The sequence below is a fragment of the Micromys minutus genome (genome assembly GCF_963924665.1).
Source record: "Micromys minutus genome assembly, chromosome: 9".
NCBI classification, from domain to species: Eukaryota; Metazoa; Chordata; class Mammalia; order Rodentia; family Muridae; genus Micromys; species Micromys minutus.
Window position 1 is genome coordinate 18,470,017 of NC_137978.1, and position 25,546 is coordinate 18,495,562.

The 25,546-nt window shown below is 43.2% G+C and overlaps 1 protein-coding gene across 2 annotated transcripts; it reads left to right on the plus strand.

Annotated features, from left to right (window-relative positions):
• Positions 1 to 1,796: 1,796 nt before the first annotated feature.
• LOC308424550 (perilipin-2) lies at positions 1,797 to 25,252 on the plus strand. Of its 2 annotated transcripts, XM_080921561.1 has the most exons (9): positions 1,797 to 1,898; positions 2,942 to 2,995; positions 3,078 to 3,273; positions 6,269 to 6,351; positions 8,853 to 9,132; positions 9,370 to 9,551; positions 11,012 to 11,146; positions 12,121 to 12,411; positions 24,683 to 25,252. In XM_080921561.1, the coding sequence occupies exons 2-9, from the start codon at positions 2,966 to 2,968 to the stop codon at positions 24,758 to 24,760; spliced, it is 1,275 nt and encodes a 424-aa protein (XP_080777687.1). In that variant the 5' UTR covers positions 1,797 to 1,898; positions 2,942 to 2,965; the 3' UTR covers positions 24,761 to 25,252. The 2 variants fall into 2 exon arrangements, with proteins under 2 accessions (XP_080777687.1, XP_080777686.1); XM_080921560.1 differs by lacking the exon at positions 24,683 to 25,252 and having other exon boundaries at positions 12,121 to 12,964.
• The last annotated feature ends 294 nt before the right edge of the window (positions 25,253 to 25,546 follow it).

Sequence of the window (25,546 nt, forward strand, 5' to 3'; positions counted from 1 at the left end):
ACCTTAACCTTATTTTGTTGTTATTTCTTAGCTTTAATTTTGCTACTGTTATGAACCACAGTGTAAATATCTGATATGCAGATGGTCTTAGGCCCCTGTGGATGGGCTGTTAGACTCTAGAGCCAGGACCCACAGGTTGAGAACCTCTGGCTTAAAGTAATCACCTCCCCCTCCCAAAAACTATTTAGAATAAAAAAAAAAAGGATTTCTAATTTTTACATCATTGTCATCTCAGAAGGAGAATTGTGGGTGTTTTGTTTTGTTTTGGTGGGGGTGGGGTCTTGCTATGTATGTAGCCTAGCTGGCTTGGTATTCACTATGTTAGCTCAAACTAGTCTCAAACTTGTAATCCTTCTGTCTCAGTATCCTGAGTGCTTTGGCTCACAATCACCTGTAACTTCAGCTCCTAGTGATCTAATGTCCTCTTCTAAAAGGCCTCAGAGGACATATGCGGATGTGGCATACATACATATGCACATAAAACAAAATCTCTAATAAAACCATTCAGAACATCTTTGGACTTCCAGACATTTTATTTATTATTAATTAATTAATTAATTAATTAATCAATCAATTAAAATAATATGGTGGTGTCTTCCAGTGCCTGCGATTCAGGCTCATGTTTTAATGAACCAATTTGGACCTTTGGACCTTTGAAAAAGTAAGCAGCATTTGTATGCGTGATTGACGTGGAGGGGAGAGCTGCCCAGAGTTCAAATTCCATAGCTCTGAATGCACCTTCCGCAAGCAAGCCTTGTTTAGTGCGATCTAGCACTGTTGCTGCTGCTCTTACGTCATATTCTGATGACCAGGGACCTATGTATCTAGGGCTCGAGGACAGCTTCCTTCCTACTCTCAACTGTTCCTTCCAGTTTTCCTTGCAAGCAATCAGAAGACCCACACCTCTATCTTTTTCCAGGAAAGACATTTCCTGAACCCTTATGACTACAGTACAATGTCTGAGATCAAATAGCCCAGTTCACGCCCCTGAATTCTTGACAAGAATTAAAAAACGATTCAAACGCTGACTATTTCAGTTCCCTTTAAAACACTGCATAAGCCCCCTTAAGGTTGGCCATCTTTCTTAATTGTTGGCTCCTATCACTAACGAGGGGTTTGGAATTGTCTTGCTGAAGAAAACACACAGATAGGCTCAAACTTTGTGTTTGGAAATCCAGATCAACTTTCAATTAGAAGTCTGATAAATTGTCTTTGTTTGAGAACAGGGTATTTTTCTGGCCTAGAACTCACAGCAATCCTCCTGCCACAATTTCCCTAATGTGGAAATTACAGACCAGAGCCACCACGTCCCATTGATGAATTGTTTAAATCCGAAGAGCAGTAAACCGGAAATCTGTACAAGTCATTATTGTGTTGGAATTTCGCAGACCATTGTTACTTTCTTGGCATAAAGGTTAGAAGCCATGTTGGCATTTAATCTTCACCGACTTCCAGTTTTGAAGTGTTCTTTTCTGAGGACTCTTGTTAATTTGTCTGCATTTTCCAAAACCCCAAGATGCTCTGCATCTTTGCAAAGTGGCTTTCAGGACCTGTGACCTAAGTCAGACCACAGCCAAAAGCCTCGCCCCGGCCGGCTCCTGATCTTCTTGTACTGGTCTGGGATCTGGGCACTGGGCTCAGGTCCCTTCACCAAGGAGGTCCCTGATTTCCTGGTACCAGCTGAGGTCCCTTCGCTCAGGCTGTAGCCCCACCTCCCTGCCCCGTGGTCTCTGAGTCCCAGGCGAGCAGGATTCAGCCCCCCCAGGCAGCTGGGCTGTCACGTGGCGCCGAGGAAGGGCGGGGCAGCCAGGCGACATATAACAATCCTCCCGGCTACCTTGCCTTGCGTGATCTGGACCGTGCAGACTTGCTCGTCCGTCCCTCAGCTCTCCTGTTAGGTGAGTCCTGTACCAAGTCTGGTCCCCAGGCCTCTGCCGCTCTGCCTGTGCTGGGTCCGAACTACAGCAAGCGGTCGGTGGCGGGGCGGGAGCAGCCCCAGGCTTGGTTGGGAAAGCTCTCGCTTTTGTTCTAGAGGTTTCCTTTCTGTTTGCATGTCTGTCTGTGGTCGAGCAACTTGAGGAGATATTTTATGGGCTGCTCCTCGGTATAGATACGGCTCGAAGCTTACGCTTTCAGGGCAATTCTAATTTAAAAACGGGGACTTTTGGTTGGATGTTGAGTTGTGTCCAGACAGGTTATGTTGCTGGGCAGAAGGCAGTTTAATGTGGATGCGGGTCCCGGGGTATAGGAGATTTTACAGTTCCCTGGAGCCTCTCTTTCTTGTGGTCAGTCAGCTTTAAGGCAGACACTGCTAGTTTCAGTCTGAATGCTAGTTTATCTGAATGATAAATAAGTATCAGTTTCATAATCCAGATGCTGAGAGTCTGGCATGGTGGCCTGGGCCTAATCCCAACACTAGAAGGGGTTGAGTTAGGAGTATCAGCCTAGGATTTAGACAGGCAGAGACTAAATAAATCAAGAACCAGCTTTAATCCTATCACTTGGGAGGAAAAGTCAGGCAGGTCTGGCGAGTTCGAGGCCAGCCTAGTTAGTGTGCAGGCTTGAGTTCCAGGACAGCCAGGACTATTGCCTAGAGAAATCCTGTCTCAGAAATCAAAAATAAGTTGATCAATTAATCAAGGGCAAGGCAGGTGTTTGGGGACACTAAGATGTCTTGTGTTTAAATTGAATTTTCTGCCTTTCTGGTTAGCGTTTTTGAGAACAGACATTTCAGAGGCTTCTAGTGTCCCACATCAACAGCTAATCTTTCCTATTGAAAGTGTGTGAACAGGTCCAGAGCCTCCAGTCAGGCTGTTGGCCCTGAAGAGGCCTCTGAATTAGAGGGTGGGAAGCAGAAACTGTCTGCAGGATCTGTGTACCTGCTTAAGTTGGGACAGCAACTGATCCTCAATGTTCTGAAATCAGTTTCTTTTCTCCCCAGGTATCTCTTTCCCCAGGAGGAAAAATGGCATCGGTAGCAGTGGACCCACCACCGGTATGATTTTTCACTACTCATTTCTTGGTCCTCTTCTTTCTCGTGTTTTGAGTCGTTACTATCCACTGTTTTGTGTCCACAGAGCGTGGTGACAAGGGTGGCCAACCTGCCCTTGGTGAGCTCTACCTACGACCTCGTGAGCTCCGCTTATGTCAGTACAAAGGATCAGTACCCGTACTTGAGATCTGTGTGTGAGATGGCAGAGAAGGGTGTGAAAACCATGACCTCCGTGGCTGTGACAAGTGCGCTGCCCATCATCCAGATACTGGAGCCACAAAGTGAGTTTGCTTTTTCTGTCAGTGCTGAGCCTCAGGGACTGGGTAGGGTGAGTTTTCAGTACCACCAGGAAACCCTCAGGCCCTGAAACCATCTGGTGTCCTTCATTCACACAGAAGGACTGCTTCGGAGCCATAACTGATGCTCTCGCTCATCTCACTCTGATAGAAACTTGCCAGCGAGTCACGGTGCTCATACCCATCACCCTGGCACTTTGAAGGAAGGTGAAGTGAGGAGAGGGGCTCAGTTGAAGGCCGGCCATGGCTACATAGTGAACTCCAGGCTGCCTGGGTTGCATCGTGGAGGTGGGCAAATCTTTGTGTTCAAACCCACTGGTCTACCTAGCAAAATCCAGGCTAGTTAGAGCTACGTAGTGAGAACCTGTCTCAGGACAAGACAACCGACCGAAAAGAAAAGAAAAAGTAAACTTCCAAAATGCCTTTGTGTTAATAATTGGAATCATCATGCAAAGGGGTGGACTGAATTAACTTTTCAGACAGCATGTGAAAACTGAAAAACAAGTTTTTGTTACATTTGTATTTATTTTGTGTCCAAATGACTGTAGGTATTTGTGTGTAGATGCATGTCATAACAATGCTCAGAGAATACCAGGGGTCTAAATCAGATTGTCAGGCTTGGCAGCAAGCTTTACTTACTGAATTATCTTGCCGGGAACTCACTAAGTAACGTTGTCCTCAAACTCAAGTATATTCCCATTTTAGCTTCTCAAATGGCTAGGATTACAGACCGAAGCTAACTTGTCTAGTTTTTGCAGTATTGGGGATAGAACTTTGCTGAACTACATCAGCAGCCTAAATCTTTTTTATTTTTATATTCACATTATGGAGAAAAGAAAACACACTGTAGAGTTAATCTACCTAAGTTCAAAATGGCTGTACCTCAATGGGAGGGCGTTTTGCTAGCATGTATGAGACCCTGAACTCAATCCCCAGAACTGCAAACCTTGAGCACAATCTTTTTTTTCTTTAGCTTTCCGGACCCACTTCCTTCCATCCCCTCAGGTTGCTCTTAAACTGATTTTTATCAAAGATTATTTTTGTCCTTTGGTACAGTCAGAGTCATAAGCTCTTCTGTAGCAGGGCTTCTTTTACTTAGCAGGGAGGTTTTCAGGACTTACAGTGATCTGACACATTGTATTACCTCACAGCTGTCTGTGATACATTGTATTACTTCATACTGTCTGTGATACAGTGTATTATTATTTCATAGCCCCTGCAGATGTTCATGTTCTGTCTGTATTTAATCCCTTTTTATTGAAGAATAATATCACATTATATGAGTAGAACATATTTATCTTAGGATTACTATTGCTATGATGAAACATCATAAATCCAAAAGCAACTGGAGGAGGGAATCATTTATTTGGCTTACATATTCTGAATCATAGTACATTAAAAGAAGCAAAGACAGGAACTCAAAGTGCTAGGGACCTGGAGGCAGAAACTGACTCAGAGAGTGCTTACTGGCTTGATTCTCCCGACTTGATCAGTTTGCTTAAAGAACCCAGGACCACCAAGTCAGATGTGGCCCAATCCACTTTGGCTCGGCACTCCCTCAACTATCACTAATTAGATAAATGCCCTACCAGTTTGTGCTACCTTTTGAAGGCATTCTCTCAATGATGGTTCCCTCCTGTCTGATGACTCTAGCTTGTGTTAAATTGATATAAAAACTAGCATGACAATGCTCCTCCCACTCTGTGTGTGTGTGTGTGGATGTGGAGCTGTAAGATTGGTTCCAGGAACTAACCCGAATCAGTCTTTGACTTTTGAGGCAGAGTCTCTCAGTCACAAACCAGAGCTCACTGACATGGTTGCTCTGTAAGCTGCTCTTGGATCTCTGTTAATGCAGAAGCCATGATTACAGATGACTTGTAATCCATGCTCTGTGGATTCCTGGGTCTGAGCTCTGGTCTTCAAGCTTTTGTGCTTGAAGCACTTTGAACCACCAAGCTGTCTCCCCCGGCCAACACTATCCATCCATGAACTGGTGGACACCTTAGGTAGTGTCTACCTTGGGAAGGTGGTGAGTGATGCTTTTACAGGTTCAGCCCAAGTTTTGTTGGTAATATTTCAGTCTCCATTGTATGTATTTAGGAATGGCACTGCTGGATCTTTAATAATTCTGTTTAAATATCTGTAGAACTTGAGGTTGGAGAGGTGACTGAGGCTTAAGAGGACTGGCTGTTCTTCTAAACAACCTGGGTGAGCACTCACACGGTGCTTTACAACCAACAGTAACTCCAATTCCAGGGATCCGATGGCTTTTTGTTTTCCACAGACCAGGCTTGTACACCTGGTACACAGACATAATGCAAGCAAAACACCCAACATACACATTGATATGTTTTCTTCAATTTTGGAAGAACTTCCAGACTCTTCAAATCTCTCCAAACTTTTTAACAAACATTTGTCTCATTCCCCAAAATGGCTATAATCCTAGGTCAATTAGGGCCTAGGACTATAGGAATCCTTTAAGAAACAGCTATCGAAACAATTATCCAATGAGGAATATGGTTTGGATTCTTGACCTGGTATCATAAGGGGGAAGCTTGGACTGAGGTCTGGGCCTTGTTAGGAGGATCCAGGCTGCTCCTGTTCACTCTTGAGATCCCAGAATGTATCTCTATGTGCTGAGATGAATAGGGAGTAACCCAGCCTGGGTTACTTTTTCTTAAGTGAGGGTTCAGCAGAAGGTTGTCTCACTTGTACTGTCACCAGCATTGAGGCCCAAGAAAAGCTGCTTTTTCCACACAACTCCTCATTTGCCTGTCGCTGGAAGAAAGTTGCCAGGAATCTGCCAAATTTCTTCCTGTGAGGGTGAGAGAAACCAGCAAGTAGATTTTGTGGTTTTAAGAAAAACAAAGCTGCATTCTTCTTCTTTTCATAATCAGTAAATAAAGCCCATGAGGTATTGTCCCCGAGTTCACACTATGCTTACAGCAAGTGATTATTTTCCTGTGTGTGTTTCCTGCAGTTGCAGTTGCCAATACCTATGCCTGTAAGGGGCTAGACAGGATGGAGGAGAGACTGCCTATTCTGAACCAGCCAACAGCTGAGGTGAGCGTGGGACAGTGCTGAGGCTTGCTGCTAGGGGCGTTTTCATGTTTGTTTTAGCCCAGGCTCTGAGTGCCATAAACACACAAATGCCTTTCACCCAAACTGGAGCTGAAACTGACTCTAGTTTTGGAGGAGTGATGGCTACTCCCTCTCTTCCTGAACTGCTGTTTGGGTTGAGTCCAAGAGACCAGAGATGAACTAACCGCCTTTGGTTAGGATGCAGGCTGGTCTCCATCAGCTTCCAACTCTGCTCTTGCTGTGAACTGCTTTTAGAGAACTGATTCCATTTGGTGTGTAGGTGTATACAAACTGGGAGGGACAGTTGTGTGCAATGCTCACAGGAACCACATGCACACATGACAGATAAGCAGTGCTGGCAGAAACACTGCCTCCTCCATCTCAGTGACCCTACAGTTCAGACAATGCCCTCATTTTTTCCCTCTGGTTAAGAACAGAGCATTGCACAGAAGGATGTGGGTTAGGGGGGCCTTGGGTTGTGCCATTCACCAATTAAATAGATAAGTTTAGTTATAGCCTCTAAAACTTCTCTCTGTCTCTAAAATTTTCTTTTATGTTGCTTGAGGAATTATTTTCTATTTCGGGTATGTAAATTTTGATGAATGTTTGGTTAACCTGTTGGTGCATGTCTTAAATCACAGGGTTCTAGGCTGACACAAGCTGTTCTCTGTGAGTTTAAGGCCAGCCTGGTCTACACAGTAAGACCCTTTCCAAAAGAAAAGTTTTGATGAGTTATTTATTAATATCCAGTATAACTTATGTACAATGAACTTGTAGCTCATTCCTTCCCTAGTGTGTACAAGGCCGAGTTTGATCTGCAACACCACAAATATAGTCAATTTACTGTATTTGAAACTAGATAAAAATTAGCTTGGGGTATTAAGTTGAAAGCTTCATAAATTGAGATCTTATTAAGAGGTGGTTTTGAGGTGTTTGTTGCTAGTATTCCTGTGGCTATGTACCACCCTCCCCTATGTCCCTTGCTGTCCTCTCTCCTCCCCTCTGATTCTATTCTTTAATCTAGACTGACCTCTGGACCAGTACTTAGAGGACCAAGTCAACTTGGTCTGCAGTTTCTTTTCTGGAATGATGTGACTTTTGCATGAACTATCTAAAGTTATATAATCTCACCAGTAGGTGATATGTTTCTCTTGCATGTTGTTGTTGGTGGTTGGTTGGTTGATGTTTGTTTGTTTGTTTGTTTTTTTTAGTGACAGAGTTTCTTAGCCTAGATTGCTCTTGAATACCATTTGCAAATAAAGGTGCCATTAAGCTTCTGATCCTCTTGCCTGTACCTCCAAAATGCTAGGGTTATAGGCTTACAGGCACCCGTGCCCAATTTCTATGGTGTCAGGCCTCAAACCCAGTGTTTCTTGTGTGAATATTCTGCTAACTGAGCTACATTCACACCTGTCACTGGTGTAGCTTTTTCCTCCCCCTGATTTTGCCTGTATGCAAATAGACCTTGTAGTGTTTTACTAGATCATTCTTTGGCAGGAGAGCTCTTGAGGATTCAGCCCAGAGCTTTTGGTTTTATTTGGTTTAGAGTCATGGTTTCCTTGTGCAGAACTGGAACTGTATCCCTTGCCTCTTGAGTGATGGGGTTCTAGACATGAAGCACCCACCCTATGAGTTTGAAGGACACTCTGTGATAGGCTGTGCTGACACACCTCTAATCCCCACATGGGTAGGCCGAGGCTGGCAGATCTACAGAGCAAGTTTCAGTACAACTAAAGCTTGATAGAGAAACTCTGTCTCAATAAACAAAGCCAAATAAAAAAACTACAAAAATCTAAAGCAAAGAATAGTCAAGATAAAGTTAAATAAAAATACTATGTGTAAATTAACTTTGGGGGGTTGGGTGGTGAACAGGGTGTTAATGCCACAGGGGATGTGTGGAGGTCAGAAGACATTTTGTGGAAGTTGGTCCTTTCTTTCTGTCACGTGAACTCCAGGGGAGGAGCTTAGGTCTTCAGGCTCTGTAGCACCAGGTTTTGTCCTCTGGGCCATCTTACTAGCCCTAAGATAAATTCATTTTCTACTTGGCTGTAGACCGTGCTGGCTTCCCAGGTCTCTGATATACATTATTAATGGGCAAGTCATGGAGGCCCACTCCTTTAAATCCCAGCTTTATGGAGGCAGAGGCAGGTGGATCTCTGACATCCAGGTCAACAAGGACAACACATCATGAGATCCTGTCTCAAATAAGAACAACAAAACCAAAGCAACTTGTCTTGACCAATTGATTATTTTCCTGTTTGTTTATTTCATTTATACATCTAACAGTCCTGAGGGAGTGGCCGGTAGGACAAGTGACCTGAAGTAACCTCATTAAGTCTTAGTGCTGTGTATGCCCAAGACTGAGAGTAAGAGGGCATGCTCAGTCAGTCTTTGACTATTTTGCTATTTATCCTTTGCAAAACCATGAGTGTGTAATTGCCCATGTTTCTCCTAAGCCGCCTTCTCGGTTTCTTTGCTTACAGATCGTTGCCAATGCCAGAGGCGCTGTAACTGGGGTGAAGGATGTAGTGAGGACCACTATGTCTGGAGCCAAGGATTCTGTGGCCAGCACCCTCTCTGGGGTTGTGGATAAGACCAGAGGAGCAGTTACTGGCAGTGTGGAAAGGACCAAGTCTGTGGTCAATGGCAGCATCCACATGGGGAGTCGGATGGTGCAGCTCGTAAGCAGCGGAGTAGAAAATGCACTTACCAAGTCAGAGCTGCTGGTGGACCAGTACTTCCCTCTCACCCAGGAGGAGCTTGGTAATGGTGCTTTTGTGCTGGAGTTATGTTTGTGTCCTTTGAAAGAGTTTGTTCATTTATTTAGAGACAGGTCTCACTATGTACCTGTGGCTGGCCTGGTAACTCGGAAAGCAGACCAGGTTGACCTTGTACTCGGACACCCGTCTGTTTCTTCCTCTCAAGTACAGGGATAAGTGTGTACCACCATGCCCAACCTTTGTTTATTTATTTTCCTTTTCTGCTTTTCCTCTTTTGCAGAGATGGAAGCCAAAAAGGTGGAAGGATTTGATACAGTTCATAAGCCAAGATACTCTGAGCGGTTGGAGTCCCTGTCTACTAAACTCTGCTCCCGAGCCTACCACCAGGCTCTTGTCCGAATTAAAGAAACCAAACAAAAGAGCCAGGAGACCATTTCTCAGCTCCACTCCACTGTTCATCTGGTGAGTACCCTTTTATTTTAAGGATAACAATAGAAATAATTATGATAATTTAGAATTTCAGTACTGGGGCTGGATAAATGTCTCAGTGGTTTAGAGCAGTAACTGCTCTTCCAGAGGTTCTTAATTCAAATCCCAGCATCTACCTGGTGGTTCACAACCATCTATAATAGGATCTTATGCCCTCTTCATGTGTGTCTTAAGACAGCATCAGTGTATTCATAAAATAAATAAACAAATCTTAAAACAAAATTCAGTACTATATGTGAACATTGCAGTGGGGATGTGGAGTGTGTCAGGTGACTCTAGAAAAGGAAATCCCTGGGTTCCGAGTTCAGCCACCTCCCTGTTCTGTGGCATAAACACATGTGATACTGTTTTCAGTGACCCGGAGAAGGGTTTGCTGCTGTGAACTTTGTTGGACTCCAACACTGAGAAGACTTTGGTGGGGCTGGAGAGAGGGCTGAGTGGCTAAGAGCACTTTGTGCATTTGCAAAGGACTCAGATGAGTTTCCAGCACACACAGCAGCCCAACCCACCTGTAAGTCTAGTTCCAGGGAACACAACACCCTCTTCTCACTTCTGAGGACACCAGGCACTCACATAGATAACATAGAAACCAAAAGTTATTTTAAAAAGGGGAGGAAAATAAAAGGAAACAGTTTATTTCCTGCACTTGGGAAGTGAGAGGCATCTATGATTGGGACATTTGTGAGTTGGAGGCTGGTATGTTCATAGCAAATTCTATAACAGCTGTGACTAAAACTTTACCTAAAAAAAACTAAATGAAAAAGAAATATTTGTTAGATATTTTCCTCGTAAATACTTTCCCTTTATGGTATTCTGAGATGGAAGCAGTGCACATAAGTAGGGGCAGGTTGTGCATTATGCACACTAGACTATTGTGCAGCCGCTACAGACGCCAAGGTAAAGAACAGCATGTGCTGTACTGAAGGGCAGTTTCTTCTAGGAAGCACAGGTAGCTGGTAACAAGGACCAGGAAGGCTGAATCCTTTTCCTCTTTTTTGTTTTTGAGACAAGGTCTTGCTGTGTAGTTCAGGCTGGCCCAGAACTTGAAACACAGACGAAGCTAGCTTCAAACTTGTGGCAATTCTCCTGCCTCTGCCTCCCCAATCCTGGGATTACAGGCATGCATCATGATGCTTGGCCATCCTTCATTTTCCCTTATGCCCTCTTCTTTTGATTCTCACTTACCCTTCATGCAAAGGCTATTCCATCTTAGCTGTGGTCAGGAGACACCTTTGACATCAACAATTTAGCAGCCACACAGAAGCGCTAAAGAGCTGCTACTATTGGTTGACCCCTAAGCTGATAAGTTAATGCAGCTCATGTTAAACCCCGTGCTATCTCTGGATATCCATGGAGCTATCCTCGAACCCCATGGCGCTGCATGCAGATATAACATGAGGAGTCGGTGTGTTTACCTGTTTGCTTCATTGCAGATTGAATTCGCCAGGAAGAATGTGAACAGTGCCAACCAGAAAATCCAGGGTGCTCAGGATAAACTCTACGTGTCGTGGGTGGAGTGGAAGAGAAGCCTTGGCTACGACGACACCGATGAGTCCCACTGTGCTGAGGTAAGATGACAGGCAGAGCCATTCACCACGGCGTCTGGAGATGTTCTTATAGTACTCTTTGCTTCAGTTCCCCCATGAATCCTCTCAGAGTATATTTGTATCAGATTGGTGGCACAGACGTGGAATACCAGCTATTTTGTCGCTAAGGCAGGAGAATGGCAGGTTCAAGGTGAGCCTGGGCTTAGCTCAAAATAAAAAACAGAGATGGGCTGGTGAAATGGACATGCAGTTAAAGGCATCTGGGACTCACAGGTAGAAAGGGAGAAGTAAGCCCCTCAGGGTCTCCTTTGACCTCTGCCTACGTGCCCATAGTCAAGGTAGTTTAAATATTGTTTTTAAAAATGAGAGAGCTGGGGATGTAGCTCAGTGGTACACAGTACCTGCCCTCAGATGGGTGGGTCGGGTTCTGGAAGAGATCAGGACACAGTTGAGGACTGATGGTTGGTAAACCAGCGGAAGAGCAAACAGGAGCTAATGCTCTAAAACTAGCTCAGTGTAATCCTATAGAACTGTTCTCTGTGAACCGGTGAACACTGCCTATTTGAGAGCAGACTAAATTAAACTAAATTTAACCAACGACAGCCGACAGCGAGTGTACCTTTTGGTTGTCTGCTCTCTCCTGCTTGCTGTTCTTCAGTTTAAAAATGATGACCTCTGCAGGCATGAGTTCAAATCTCCTACTTCGCCACTTTCCAGCTGTTAATTGGACAAATTAAGCTCAAAGCCTATGTCCCTAGCTGTGAAATGCGGTTGGTGCTGCTGCATACAGTATTGATACTAAAAAGTCCAAGGCTTGGCTGGGGGGGTTTGCTCAATGCCAGAGCATCCCTCCATGGTGAAAAATAAGCAAGTCGTCAGAGAAGCTGCATGTTGAGGACTTTGTACAGATGCATAGTCAGCACACTGTAACTGAGATAAATGCTACGGAGCGCCATCGGGCCTACTGCTAATTCTTGAGTTTGTTTTATTTCCAGCACATCGAATCACATACTCTGGCTGTTGCCCGCAACCTGACCCAGCAGCTCCAGACTACATGCCAGACTCTTCTGCTCAATGTCCAAGGGTTGCCACAGAACATTCAAGATCAGGCCAAACACTTGGGGGTGATGGCAGGCGACATCTACTCCGTGTTCCGCAATGCTGCCTCCTTTAAGGAAGTGTCTGATGGCGTCCTCACTTCTAGCAAGGGGCAGCTGCAGAAAATGAAGGACTCCTTAGATGAAGTCATGGATTACCTTGTTAACAACACGCCTCTCAACTGGCTGGTAGGTCCCTTTTATCCTCAGTCTCCCGAGATGGACAAGGCCAGCGGGAAGGTCCAGCAGTCTGAGCTCAAGCCTCAGTAAACCTGTCCTTGTCATCAGTGCATGACGTTGCTGGCCAGGCGACAGCTTTTGCTATATTGAAAGTTACCTGATAGCTGACTTTAGATTAGAGAAGCAGCTAGTTTAAACCAAGGTCCTCATCACGGTCATTCACAGCTTTGTTATGGCCATGCCCCGGCTGGTAAGTGGAGTGTGTTAGTCTTGTGAAGACCTTGCCAGAACCTAAAAGCTCAGGTGCACCTACAGTCTTGTCTATGGCCTTTGTGTTATTGGCTGCAAATCTCTGTCTGTATCGAATAAAGATTCATGTGTGCGGCCTCTGCCCTGAATGGGCATCTGGTCCTGTGTGGTCTGAGCTGGCTTCATTGCTGTTTCTTTGAGGGCACATGCTTGTGCAGCTGGAATTTAGTGTTTCTCATCCCCTGTGAAGAAATACCAGCCTTGGACCCAATAAAATTCCTGACAGGGTAGAGCATTTTTATGTTGGTATGTATGTCTTGTGTGTTGCTTTTATTGACCTGATTGATCTGCATGACATTCTTAAGTACATACACGAATTCCAGTTGGCCTATTGGGGAATTCAGCAGGGTAGTAGCATTAGAAGACAAAGTCCAATCGAAGATTTCAAACAGATTCAAAGCAAATATGAGGCCAAACACATTGTTATTGCTACTCAGACATGATAGGAGATCGCTTGAACCCAGGAATTATAGTGCAGCCTGGGCAACTGTGAAGCCCCCATAGAAGGAAAAAAGGGCCAGCAAAAGGGCTCAGCAGGTAAAGGTACTTGCTGCCAAGCCTGATGATTTGGGTTCAAGACCCACCCACATGATAAAGGGAGAGCTGACTCTGAATGGTTCTCTGAGTTCCTTAGGCACAACCGGGCACACACAACACAGACACACACAGGCCAGGGATGGTGGCACATACTTTTAATCATTAAAGCACTCAGAAGGCAAAGGCAGGTGGATCTCTGGTCTAAATATTGTTCTAAGACAGCCAGGGCTACATAGACCCTGTGTCAAGAGCAAAACACAATAAAGATGTAGCGTGTCTTTTAAGTTTTAAAATAATTTATAAAAAAGGGGGGACAGCGACTGGAGAGATGACTCAAAGGTTAAGGACACTAGTTTGAGTTAAATTCCCAGCACACACATGTCAGCCCACAACTGTAAGTCCAGGCCCAAGGGACCCAGCACACATGGTGTAAGACACCCATTCACAAAAAAATTAAAATTTAAAAACGACAGGAAAACAGGACACTATCTCAAAAAGCCAGAAAACAGTATGCGCTTTATGTGCATGTCTGATACTTGTAAAGGTCAGGAGAGGACATTGGGTCCCCTGGAACTGGATCTATAATTAAGAGCCAACATGTGGGTGCCGGGAGTCAAACCGGGGTCCTGTGCAAGGGGGGCCAGTGCTCTCAACAGCTGGGCCTTCTCTCTACCTCTGTCCCCAGGGATTTTTAAGACAGGAGAAAGGTCTGTTCTCAGCTGGCTGCTTGGCCAAAAAGGAATCAGAGGACAGGAAGTGGAAGCAACTGGGTGGTTTGCGTCACTTTCCCGAAAGACAGCAAGTTTTATGTTTTTTTTTTTTTTTTTTTGGAGGGGGGGAGGGGTGTTGTTTGTTTGGTTTTTATTTTTGTTAAGAGCCCAAGTTAAAAAGTAAGTCACAGTGAGATTGCTCAGTGTCCACTCTACCTGAATAACTGGCTGTGCTATTTCTGAATGAGAAAACAACTCCAGTCATTGATGAGGTAGGTTCCCATAGGATAACAGTGATAAGTCTAAGGAACCTGCCTGTGGTCACCAGGCTTCTAGTTGATTTAAGGGGGACACAAGTCTCCTTATCACAAAGCTGCAGTCTTATCAAACTTCCAAAAAATGCAAATGAACTCTAGGGTTGTAGTTCAGTGGATAGAGTGCCTTCCTGGCATGCGTTAAACCCTGGGTTCAATCCTTAACACCTCAGAAGCTAGGTGTGAACACTCCTGGGACCCGAGTGTTTTGGAGGTGCCTGCAGGAAGAGCAGAATAGTGAGTCCAGAGACAGACTGGATTACATGGAACTATGTCAAAAAGATTTTTTTTTTTTCAAGACAGCACATTTCAGGGGCTGCAGAGGTCTCACTGGTTAAGAATATTGGCGGCTTTTGAAGAGGACCTTCTGGGTTCCATCCCTAGCGCCTACATGAAGACTCACAGCTGCTTGTAGCCCAGTCTCAGGAAATCCAATGCCCTCTTCTAGCAACTGTGGTCATTGAATGCACGTGCTACATATGCGTACAATCAAGCAGAATACTCCCATGCACACAGTAAAAAAATATTTTAAAAATAAAATGTTTTTTTAAAAAAGAAAGCAAATTCTAGAGCCACGTGCTCTGCCTATTATGCTAACCGAGCAGGGCTGCCCTTCACGAGACCTAAACTCTAAGAAGGTTATCTCAGCCCTAGCTCATGCCTTTCTATGAAAACAAGAAGAGTAGCCAGATGGTGGTGGGACACTTCTTTAATCCCAGCACTTGGGAAGCGGAGGCAGGCAGATCTTGAGCCTAGTCTAGTCAACAGAACTCATGTTCCAGAACAGCCAGGGCTACACAGAGAAACCGTCTTCAAACAAACAAAAACAAACATATAAATACAAAAACCTAAACAAAAGCACAAACAAACCAACCCACATTTCCAAAACCAAACACACATAGACACACACACAAAACAAGGGAGAGCATGTAACTTTACCTGTGTCCTTGCGGAAGCTAGGACAGTTACAGATATGCTGGTTTCAGGAGAGGTAGATTATTTATGGATCTCTGCTTATTTTTTTTTCTTAGTTCAATTCAGTCATAATCTTTCCATTCTGTGCCTCGGAAGTATGTGGGTAGTTTATCTCAGTTGATGGAAATATTTGTATTTGAGGGTATGAAATGTTTTTTATGTTGATTGATTTGCTTTAGTGAGCGTATGGCCATTGTGGCTGTGGAGCTGAGGACAGTTTGTGGAAATCTGTCTTCTCCCAAACATATGGCTTCCTCCCTCTAACTCAGTTCAGGCTTAGCAGCAAGTGCCTTTACTCTCTAAGCCATCTCACTGGCCCCGCGTTTTTTGTTTTTGAGATGGGGACTTACTGTGTCACCCAAGTTGGCCTGACTCCTGGACTCAAGCAAGCTTCCTGACCAGCCTTCAAAGTACATACAGGGACTCACGGTACTACACCTGGCGTGGAGCATTCATATGCAATAAGTACATACATGCTTGGTTGAGACTCATCTTGCTACTCTGGCTGCCTTCAGTCTCAAGACTGAGATAGGCAAGTGTCACAATGCTGGCTACTTCATTCTGAAAGTCTCTTGTGTTTCTCCACTGCAAGAGTTTCAGTGCTAATTAAATTGAGTATGAAAAGGAGACAGGGTTGAAATTTCTTCCTGAGCAACAGAATACAGATTACAGGTAGGTGTTGTGGCTTCTTCTGCCTTTAGTTCCTGCACTTGGGAGGCAGAGGCAGGCAGATCTTTGTGAGTTTGAAGTCAGCCTGAGCTATAAAGTGAGTTCTAGGACAGCCAAGGCTACACAAAACAACAACAAAGCCAGACAAAAGTGCAGGTCAGTTTCAGAAAAAGTCCCTGTTGCTTGTCATGATCTGTCAACGCTGCTCATGGTTTTGTCTGCCCATGTCTTTGTTTAGAGAACATTTACAAGCACGCTTCTCATTGTCTTTTCAATGTTTGGTGTCTTCAAGTCTTGCAGCTTCATTGTGGCATAAACTGACAGAAAATTAGTTTTAACAAATTTTCTATAAACATGGTATCTTACCATGGTAGGTTAGTAAGTAATAACTGTGTGAGCTCTGATGATTCATCCATCCATCCATCCTTTCATCCATCCATCTACTCACCCATCCATCTACTCATCCATCCACCCACCCACTCATTCATCCATCCATCCATCCATCATCCATTCATCCATCCAACCATCGATCCATCTATCCATCCATCCATCTATCATCCATCCATCCATCCATCCATCATTCATCCAACCATCCATCCATCATCTATCCAACCATCCATCCAACCATCCATCATCATCCATCATCCATTCATCCATCCAACCATCCATTCATTTATCCATCATCCATCCAACCATCCATCCATCCATCCAACCATCCATCCATCCATCCATCATCCATTCATCCATCCATCCATCCAGCCATCCATCCATCCATCCAGCCATCCATCCATCCATCCATCCATCCATCCATCCATCATCCATTCATCCATCCAACCATCCATCATCCATCCATTATCCATTCATCCATCCAACCATCCATCCAACCATCCATCCATTCATCCATTCATCCATCCAACCATCCATCCATCATCCATTCATCTATCCATCCATCCATCCATCCATCCATCCATCCATCCATCCATCTATCCATCCATCTGGCCAGCCAGCCAGCCTGCCAGCCAACAGACAAACAAACAAATGAACTCAAGAGATTATGGAGTGCTCTCCATTAGTCTTTGTAGTTTTTTCATTTTTTACAAATCAATGATGCCTCGAATGGTAGATATTAAGTATTAAGAATAAGAGTGTCTTTAAAAAATATTCTTGTTGTTCCCTTTCTGTTCCCACTCTCTCCCCATTCCCTTCCTCCCTCCTGCTTCTACTTTTCTTTCTTTCTTTCAAAGATTTTATTTTATGTATGTGAGTATACTGTAGTTGTCTTCAGACACACCAGACAGAAGAGGGCATCAGATCCCATTACAGATGGTTGTGAGCCACCATGTGGTTGCTGGGATTTGAACTCAGGACCTCTGGAAGAGCACTCAGTGCACTTAACCAATGAGCCATCTCTCTAGCCCCTGTTCCTACTTCTCTACTCTCCCTTCCTCCCTTCCTCCCTCCTTCCCCCACCCCTTTCTGCTTTTTTTCTGTTTCTACTACCCTTTGACTCCCCTCCCCATACCCTGAATAAACTCTAAATATAATATATATATATATATATATATATATATATATATATATATATATATATATATATATACATATATAGATAGATATAGATATATTCTGGCTGGATGTGGGTCATATGCCTTTGATCCCAGCACAGAGGCAAGCAGATCTCTGAGTTAGAGGCCAGCCTGGTTGTTCTGCACAGTGAGTTCCAGGACAGCCAGGGCTACACAGAGAAGCCCTGTCTCCCACCCCAGCAACCCAAAAAATTTAATTTTAAAAGACAGAGTCTCTTTATGTTGCTCAGGCTAGATTCAAACTCTTGGGTTCGAGAGGTCTTTGTGCCTTAGCCTCCTCAAAAGCTCAGATTGTATTAGACATAAATCACTACCTTCATCTGTATGGTCTGAGGTTAACCACTTTAACCACCAGAGGTATGAGAACAGCATCTGTGAGACAGTGACATTTATTATCTCTAGCTGGACAGCAGGTTAGTCCATACTACCTGGGTGAGATTAGGGAAAACACATGTCCTTTGGTAAGCCATCTAAGGAGCTGAGGAGCTAGTGAAATACAAAAAGAAACTAAACTTTGGGTTATTCTTGATACCCCTTTTAGAGTATCACCTACAGAGGAGGAAGGGGGAGTATAGATCTTTAAGAAGCAGAGTCTCATTGGAGAGCAGGTGTGGGAGTAGAGAAAATATCTTTCACCTGGACCTTTCTTGGCTCCCATCGGACCGGGCCAGTTAGATCTCAAATGCAGTTCCAGGAGTTAACTTGAAACTGAGGTCTTATCTGTGATGGTCTTTGACCCAGTAAGCTTAAGTATTTATTGCTGCATCTCAAGAAAACACTCAGGCTATAGGTATGTACTTTTTAAAGAACTTTTATGTGATCAGGATATTCTGTAACATTTTAAAATGTCTGTACGGTGAAGATCTTTCTTTCTCTTCTTGCTTCTTCTGAGATTCTGATACCAGCCTCTCACTGTGTTGTAGCAGAAGTTATTATTCACCTCTTTCTGAGGTTTTTAGTGTAGGCTAGCCTCAAATTCATAGCAATCCTCCTGCCCTAGTCTACTTAGTGCTAGGATCATACAGGCCTTTGAAACCAGTTTGGCAAGTCGAGAAGGCCTTTTAACTTAAATTTACTGTCCACTTGGGACTGTGCTATAAGGCAGGGGTAGGGCTCAAGGGGAAAAGGCCAAATTGAAACCACACCCTCAGTTAGTAGTGAGGTGATGAGAGACAGGTCATCTGTGCATTGCTGAATTTGACAGGTAAGAATGATGCTTGGCACCATACATATTCAGAAAGGTTTCAGCTAGGCGGCCACTTGAAGTGACAGGAAGCCAGGGAGAAGAAAGGTGTTTGTGTTTCAGAATGGGGTAGACAGTTAAGTGGAGCTTCTTTTTTCTTCTTCTCTCCTCTTTCCTTTATTCTTGATGAAGTTTTGCTAAGTAGTCCTGTCTGGTTTTAAGCTCAGTACGTACCAAACTCACTCTCCAGTTTCCTTATTCTTTTAAGTGTTGGGACGGAGAGATATGCCATCATGTTCTCCTGAGATTCCTCTCTCACACTTGTTTAAACTAGACCCTCAGACTAGAAAAAGACAAGGAATAATAAGCTAAAAAGCTTTGACTCTCACACAAGAACCTAGTTTTCATAGAGAACGAACCTTCGAGATTTTTAGCTGCTACTCATTTATGAAAGTTTATTGGATGGAATGAGCTAGACACAAGACACTGGGCCCATATCATAAATGTCTGTATTCTGGGCTGATACTGAAACAAATCTGCTTTATTCACTTACTATGCAGAAACAGTGTGAATACGAAAGCAGCTACCATATATGTGCATATATATATATATATAATATACATACATACATGTTTGAGTTCCTGATAGGATAAGGTGTAAACTCTGTCCTTGTGTCAAAATAAAGAACAGAAACTTTTATGCCCTTAGAAGAAGATTTTCAGTAATTGATAATGTTCCAGTATAGAATGCCATCTATTCCTTACCTTTAGTGGTTGAAGTTACTAATTATTTTCCTGCTCCTCCTCCTCCTCTTCTTCTTTGTGTAGTCCTGGCCACTCTGGAACTCACTTTGTAGACCAGACTGGCTTTAAACTCGGAGATCTGATTGCCTCCTAAATGCTGGGATTAAAGGCGTGTGCTACCACTGCCTGTCAAGGCAACTGATTTCTAAATTGTCTTTATTACAAAACCAACTTGCTAAATATGACACGTTAGCTTAAGAAGGTATAGGAATTCCAGAGCAACAAATTGATCAAAGTCAAAGAAAATACTGACTTGGGTGGTATTTCCTGTAAGTGTAAGGGGGAATAAAAGGTCTCAGGGCTTCTAGAAGAGAAAGGCGAACTGACAACTTACAGAAGGATGCCAGCTCACGGCACGCGTGTAAATATCAGTGATGATGGTTTTGATAAATGTCAGTGAGGAAACTGTTTCCATTTAAATCATGTTTTTGTTTTTGTTTGCTGCATACATAGGAGTTGGGTTGCTGAATCATGTAGAAGTTTATGGGAAAGAAAGGCCAGATTTTACCCCATTCCACTCCCATCCCATTCACATGTGAAAGTTCTGATTTCTCAGGTCCTTCCTTGATACTTATTAGCGAACTTTCAATTCTCACTAACTATAGAGTTATGACATTATAGGAGTAGATATTGGGGCTGGAGAGATGGCTCAGAGGTTAAAAGCACTGACTGTTCTTCCAGAAGTCCTGAGTTCAATTCCCAGCAACCACATGGTGGTTCACAACCATCTGTAAAGGGATCTGATGTCCTCTTCTGGTTTCTGAAATCACCTACAGTGTACTCATATACTTAAAATAAATAAATAATAAAAATAAAAATTAAAAAAAAGAAAGAAAAAGAGAAAAGATAAGAGTAGTATTGAGACCTGGGAGTAAAGCTCAATTTGTGGAGTGCCTGTCTAGCACGCGGGCAAGCCTTGGGTTCCTTCTGTAGCACTACATAAAAATCAGGTATGGTGGCTCACACCTGTAATAATAGCCCTTAGGAGGTAGAGGCTGGAGGATCAAAAACTCAAGATCATCTGTGGGTACATAGCACGTTCAAGTGCAGCCTAGAAACATGAGGGAGTATATGAAAGAGTAAGAAAATGCAGACATTGAGTAGTGTGAATCAAATATTTCCTTTTTCATTTTCTCTTTTTAAAAAATAGATCTATTTATTATGTGTATATTATGTCCCCATGCATGACTATAGGCCAGAAGGGGACACCAGACTTTGCTCTAGATGGTTGTGAGACACCATGTGGTTGGTGGGAATTGACCTCAGGACCTCCAGAAGAGCAGCTAGAGCTCTTAACCTCTGAGCCATCTCTCCAGCCCTGGGCTTTACTTTTAAAGAGCATTCTTACGTGCTTCTAATGCAGGTGATCCAATGACCACATTTTGAGAAACAAAGGAAATAGGAAATAAATGATTTTTATCTGAAATGGAATGTAGAGTGATTTTATGTTATGTATATAGGTAACAGAGTTATCTATAGTCCTTTTATTTTTTTTAAAAAAAAAAAGACCCCTAGTGTAGGCTTTATAAAATATTTTATATTTAGAAGTTCTTAAGCACAGTGCCTAGTGGTTCATGTCTCTCAATCCCAGATAATCATGGTTCTGAGACAGGTCAAAGCAGGCCTGGGCTAGAAAGTGAGTTGAAGACCAGTATATTTGACATAGTGAGAAGTATTTTTAAAAACAAAACAAAGAAGGGCTGTTGATACAGAGTAGCATGGTGAATCAAAAGGAATCTTCGGGGCAGGAGAGTCAGCTTTAGTGGTAATATGTTTGTCTGGTATCTGCAAAATCATGGCTTCCGTGCCTAGAGCAGGGAAGAATAGAGCAAGATAAAATACTCAGATGCATAAGATGCAGAGGCGTGGACATTGATTAGGTGATTAACAATAGATAACAATAATCACTGTAACCTGCACCCTATCCCAAGAGTTCTAACGTCCTCAGACGTGTTAAGACAAGAGCAATGGGCGAGTGAGCGGGGCAAATGAATCTGAAGTAGATGCTCCAGGCCCTCTGGGATGCAAGCACAGCCTCAGGGTCATAGTCGGCACTGTGAGCACATGTTCACCAGCAGTTTAAATCCCTACAGATAGAGCTTCTGTTCCCGTAGTTGCTTCTTACATTATCCGGGACTCAGGGCCACTCACTGCCCATTATGAAAAGGAGAAAGGAAGACTCCGTATCCTCAAAATGTTTACTGCCATCTTGTATAGGCTGCCATAATTTGTGAATGCACGACATGTATCATTGAATGGTGCCCCCTAGGGGTTGCATGGTGAACAGCCTGGGGAAAAAAAAATCCAAAAAACAAAAAAAACAGTTATCTCTGGCTCAGGATATTCTGGTTTTCGGGAAAGAAGGAAAGAACGAAGGCTTTCTGTCCTTGGGTGTCATCCTGTGCAATCCATACTGGCTCCATCCTTGACAGGCATCTTTTCAGCAAAACATGTCTCACAGTCCTGCTTTAGCTGTTTATAACTGCTTGTTCATGTCCATAAAACAAGTGTTTATTTTCTAGTTCTGAGAAATGATTTGTGAAGTATTTCCCAAAGCCCTGAAAAGGTAACATCACCAGCTTCGAACTTAAACTCACCATGCATGATAGAATATGGCTTTTAGCTGCTCCTTCCCTCTCCCATTTCCTTCATAGCACTCAGGTTGACAGTAGAGTTGGGGACAGCCTAATGGTGTAACGGGACTTGCACACTGAATTGATGTGGTTGTATAGAAAGTGAATTGTTCATATTGTACTCCTAAACCGTCCCAAGGTCTTAAGTGTGTGTGTGAGAGAGAGAGAGGGAGAGAGAGAGGGAGAGAGAGAGAAAGAGAGAGAGAGAGAGAGAGAGAGAGAGAGAGAGAGAGAGAGAGAGAGAGAGAGAGAGGGAGAGAGAGAGAGAGTGAGAGAGAGAGAGAGAGAGAGAGAGAGAGAGAGAGAGAGAGAGAGAGAGAGTGCATATGTTGGCTTTAGGGACTAGAACCCTACAAGTGGAACCTCCAACATTCTCCAAATAATCTGCAGAGAGTTGGTATGTAGGTCACTAGTGTTTATTAATCCCCTTTCACAAGTGAGCACACACCAACTTCATTCTTCATCTGGTAAGTTGGATACTTCAGAAACAGGTTGAAAAGAACTCAGGATTTCAGTGGGGACTTGGTCCAATGTCTTACTGATGTCAGGGCGCAGATATAGGTATAGATATACATTAGAGGTATAGTTCCCATTCTAACACTTCAACTCTCTGGAGGGAGAAAACCACGCTGGCTTTTCCACAAGAAAATTCCTCTGTTTATATCTTTTGTTTTATAGCTTCATGTTCTATTTTATACTTAGTAAACATAAATATATAGTGCAGGCATGGTGGCTCATGCCCAGAATCCAAAGATTTGTAAGGCTGAGGCAGGAGGAACTGCCACAAGTTTGAGGCTATTCTGGGCTATGGGGGTCACTAAAAACACATATACACAAATATTATGTTATGATATACATTTACTATGAGAGAAAATATAAATGAATGGGGTATTAAAGGGAAATGGTTTGGTAGATGTTAAAATATGCATTCATTAACAATAGCTCAGGGAAGAAGCTAAGGAAGTATATCTTTTAACCTAAAAAAGGCTAACATGATAGTTGGATTTTCTGGCAGATGCTCCAAATCCATTTCTGTAACACTGTTGAGCTCTCGGGTTGATAGGACTTTTGCAAAGTGAACCCTGCTGAAGAGCTAGAATGGGAGTTACTGTAGCAATGGAAAACTTAAGGGATACATTAGTGAGACCTGTACTTCAGATGCATAGATCTCAGCTCCTGAGTTCTTAGGGGAACGTCCAGTGAAGGACACAAGGAGAGAAAGGCCCGATGAAGGCTTTCCTTGTTCCCATTCTCCTCATTTCCCCCAGACTGTTAGAGAGTAGAATATAGCAAGCACCGAATTTACCATGCTGTGGGCAGTAGGGAGACAGCTGAGTTGGTAAAGCGCCTGCTTCACACGTGGTAAAGTGCTGCTGAATTTGGACCATGGGCACCCGTATTGAAACCCAGAGCTGGGGTGTGGTCTGAAATCCCATTGTTGATGGGGATGGACAGAACCACGGAATAGACAGGACCCTAGACTCATGGCCAGCCAGCCTAGCGGAGTCAATGACATCTAAGCTCGGTGGGAGACTCTGTCTCAGAAGCTGAAGAGTGTTTGAGGAAGACACATTAAGTCAACCTTTGGGCTCACATGCCACACATGCTGAGATTACAGATGTGAGCCACATACCTGGTTCATTTGAGCCATGATTTTGATATGTAGCTCAGGAACATTAAATATGTTCACAATTATTGATTATTTAATATCATAATAAAATATGTTCTGGCTATCACCGTCATTCATTACAGAGACTTTTGTCATTCACATATATCTTGTCCATTTATGCTATGGGTAAAAATATTAACTCCTTAATCCATTTCTTCATTTCTGCCCTTATTTTGTTGTTGTTAGTTGTTTTGGCTATTAGGACATTAGCTTTCACCAACTATTATTATTAATTTTTTGCTGGAACAGTCCAATCTACATTACTGTATCTCTCAGGTCCTTCTTTTTCCTTCCTGCGTGCTGGAGGTGGAACCCAATGCCCTTGATCTTGCTAAGCACAAGACTTACCAATGAGCTACATCTCTGGGCCCTTGTGAAGACTATTTCAAAGTTTCATTTGAGGCAAGTTTTCTCTATGTAGCCCAAGCTGGCTTTAAGTTTACCATTGTCTTAGCCTCTGCCTCCTGAGTGTTTTTTTTTTAAATCAAAATTAGAAAACAATTTGCTATTTTAGTTCCTAGACAAGTCCTACAAAAGTAAAACATTGTTATTTAAAGAGAAGAATAACCCAAAATGCTTTATTTTATGTATTTTTTGAGAGTTTCTCACTATGTATTCTGGCCGGCATGAACTTACAGAGGTCTGCATCCAGAGTTCTGGGATGGAGGCTGAGCACCTGGCAAACAAGGACATATTTTACAGAGTCCTCTCTAGCCAGAGCTAGTAAAGGAAAGTTTCAAGGCAGGGTGGCAGCACCTGCTTATACTCTCCAAGAAGGGAGGCATGAGTAGCTGCGTTGGATCTGAAAGGTCACTTTCTGCCTGTTCTTTTGACCTCAGTCACCACCAAGAAGAGAGTGCCTGTTTTAACATCCGAGGTTCTTCTTTTACAGATGCATGACTTCACTGCTCTTGACTCCACATCTGAGACCGAGGAAGTTCCTGATATCATTCCTTTGGAAGAAGACTGAACCCCGATGATCACATACTCACAGCCTTATCTTCTTAAGGCACAAGGCTACCCAACGAACACAAGGGAAGATTCTTTTATTGAAAACATAATATGTATCTTTAAAAAAAATGCTTGCATCTGTTTTATTCCCATAGTTTTGGTGAACATTTATCCATTCCTTTTCGGCTGCTTGATCTTAGTTTTAAAATGACGTGAACTTTTGTAAGAGATCTTGTTCTGCATCATGTGTCATTTCATACAACTCTTCAATATTTAATTTCTAAAATGCCTTTATAATAATACTGGGCTATGGGGCAGTGAGATAGTTTAATGGGTAAAGGTTCTGGCTGCCAAGCCTGATGATCTGAGTTTGACTCTTTAGGACCTACATAATGAAATGACTTTCTCAAAATGTTCTCTTGCTCTCTCTCTCCCTCTCTCTCCCTCTCCTCCCCCCACAAAACTATGTAATTAAAAAAATAAAAATTGGGTAGTATGAAATTGGACCAGAGTCTTTTTTAAAAACTGAACATTTGCTATTTTCTATTTCTTAGGACATTGTTTTGCTGTTTTGGATTTTTGAAACAGGGTTTCCCTGTGTAGCACTGGGTGTCCTGTGTAGTACTGGAACTCACTGCGTAGAACAGGATGGCCTCGAATTCAGGGATTCTCCTGCCTCTGCCTCCTGAATGCTGACATTAAAGTCAGGCACCACCATATCTAGCATGAAATGGTCAAATGTGTGACTCTGTGGCCTTCTAAGTCACTTTGCTTAGAGGATGTCGTTTACAAAAAGGCTTAAAGA

Bases quoted from the DNA above. Each gene is read 5' to 3' on its own strand.
- LOC308424550 (XM_080921560.1), top strand. From the start codon at position 2,966: ATGGCATCGGTAGCAGTGGACCCACCACCG. The intron at 3,274-6,268 runs GTGAGTTTGCTT...TGTTTCCTGCAG, and splicing joins CCAGATACTGGAGCCACAAA to TTGCAGTTGCCAATACCTAT. The intron at 11,147-12,120 runs GTAAGATGACAG...TTTTATTTCCAG, and splicing joins ATGAGTCCCACTGTGCTGAG to CACATCGAATCACATACTCT.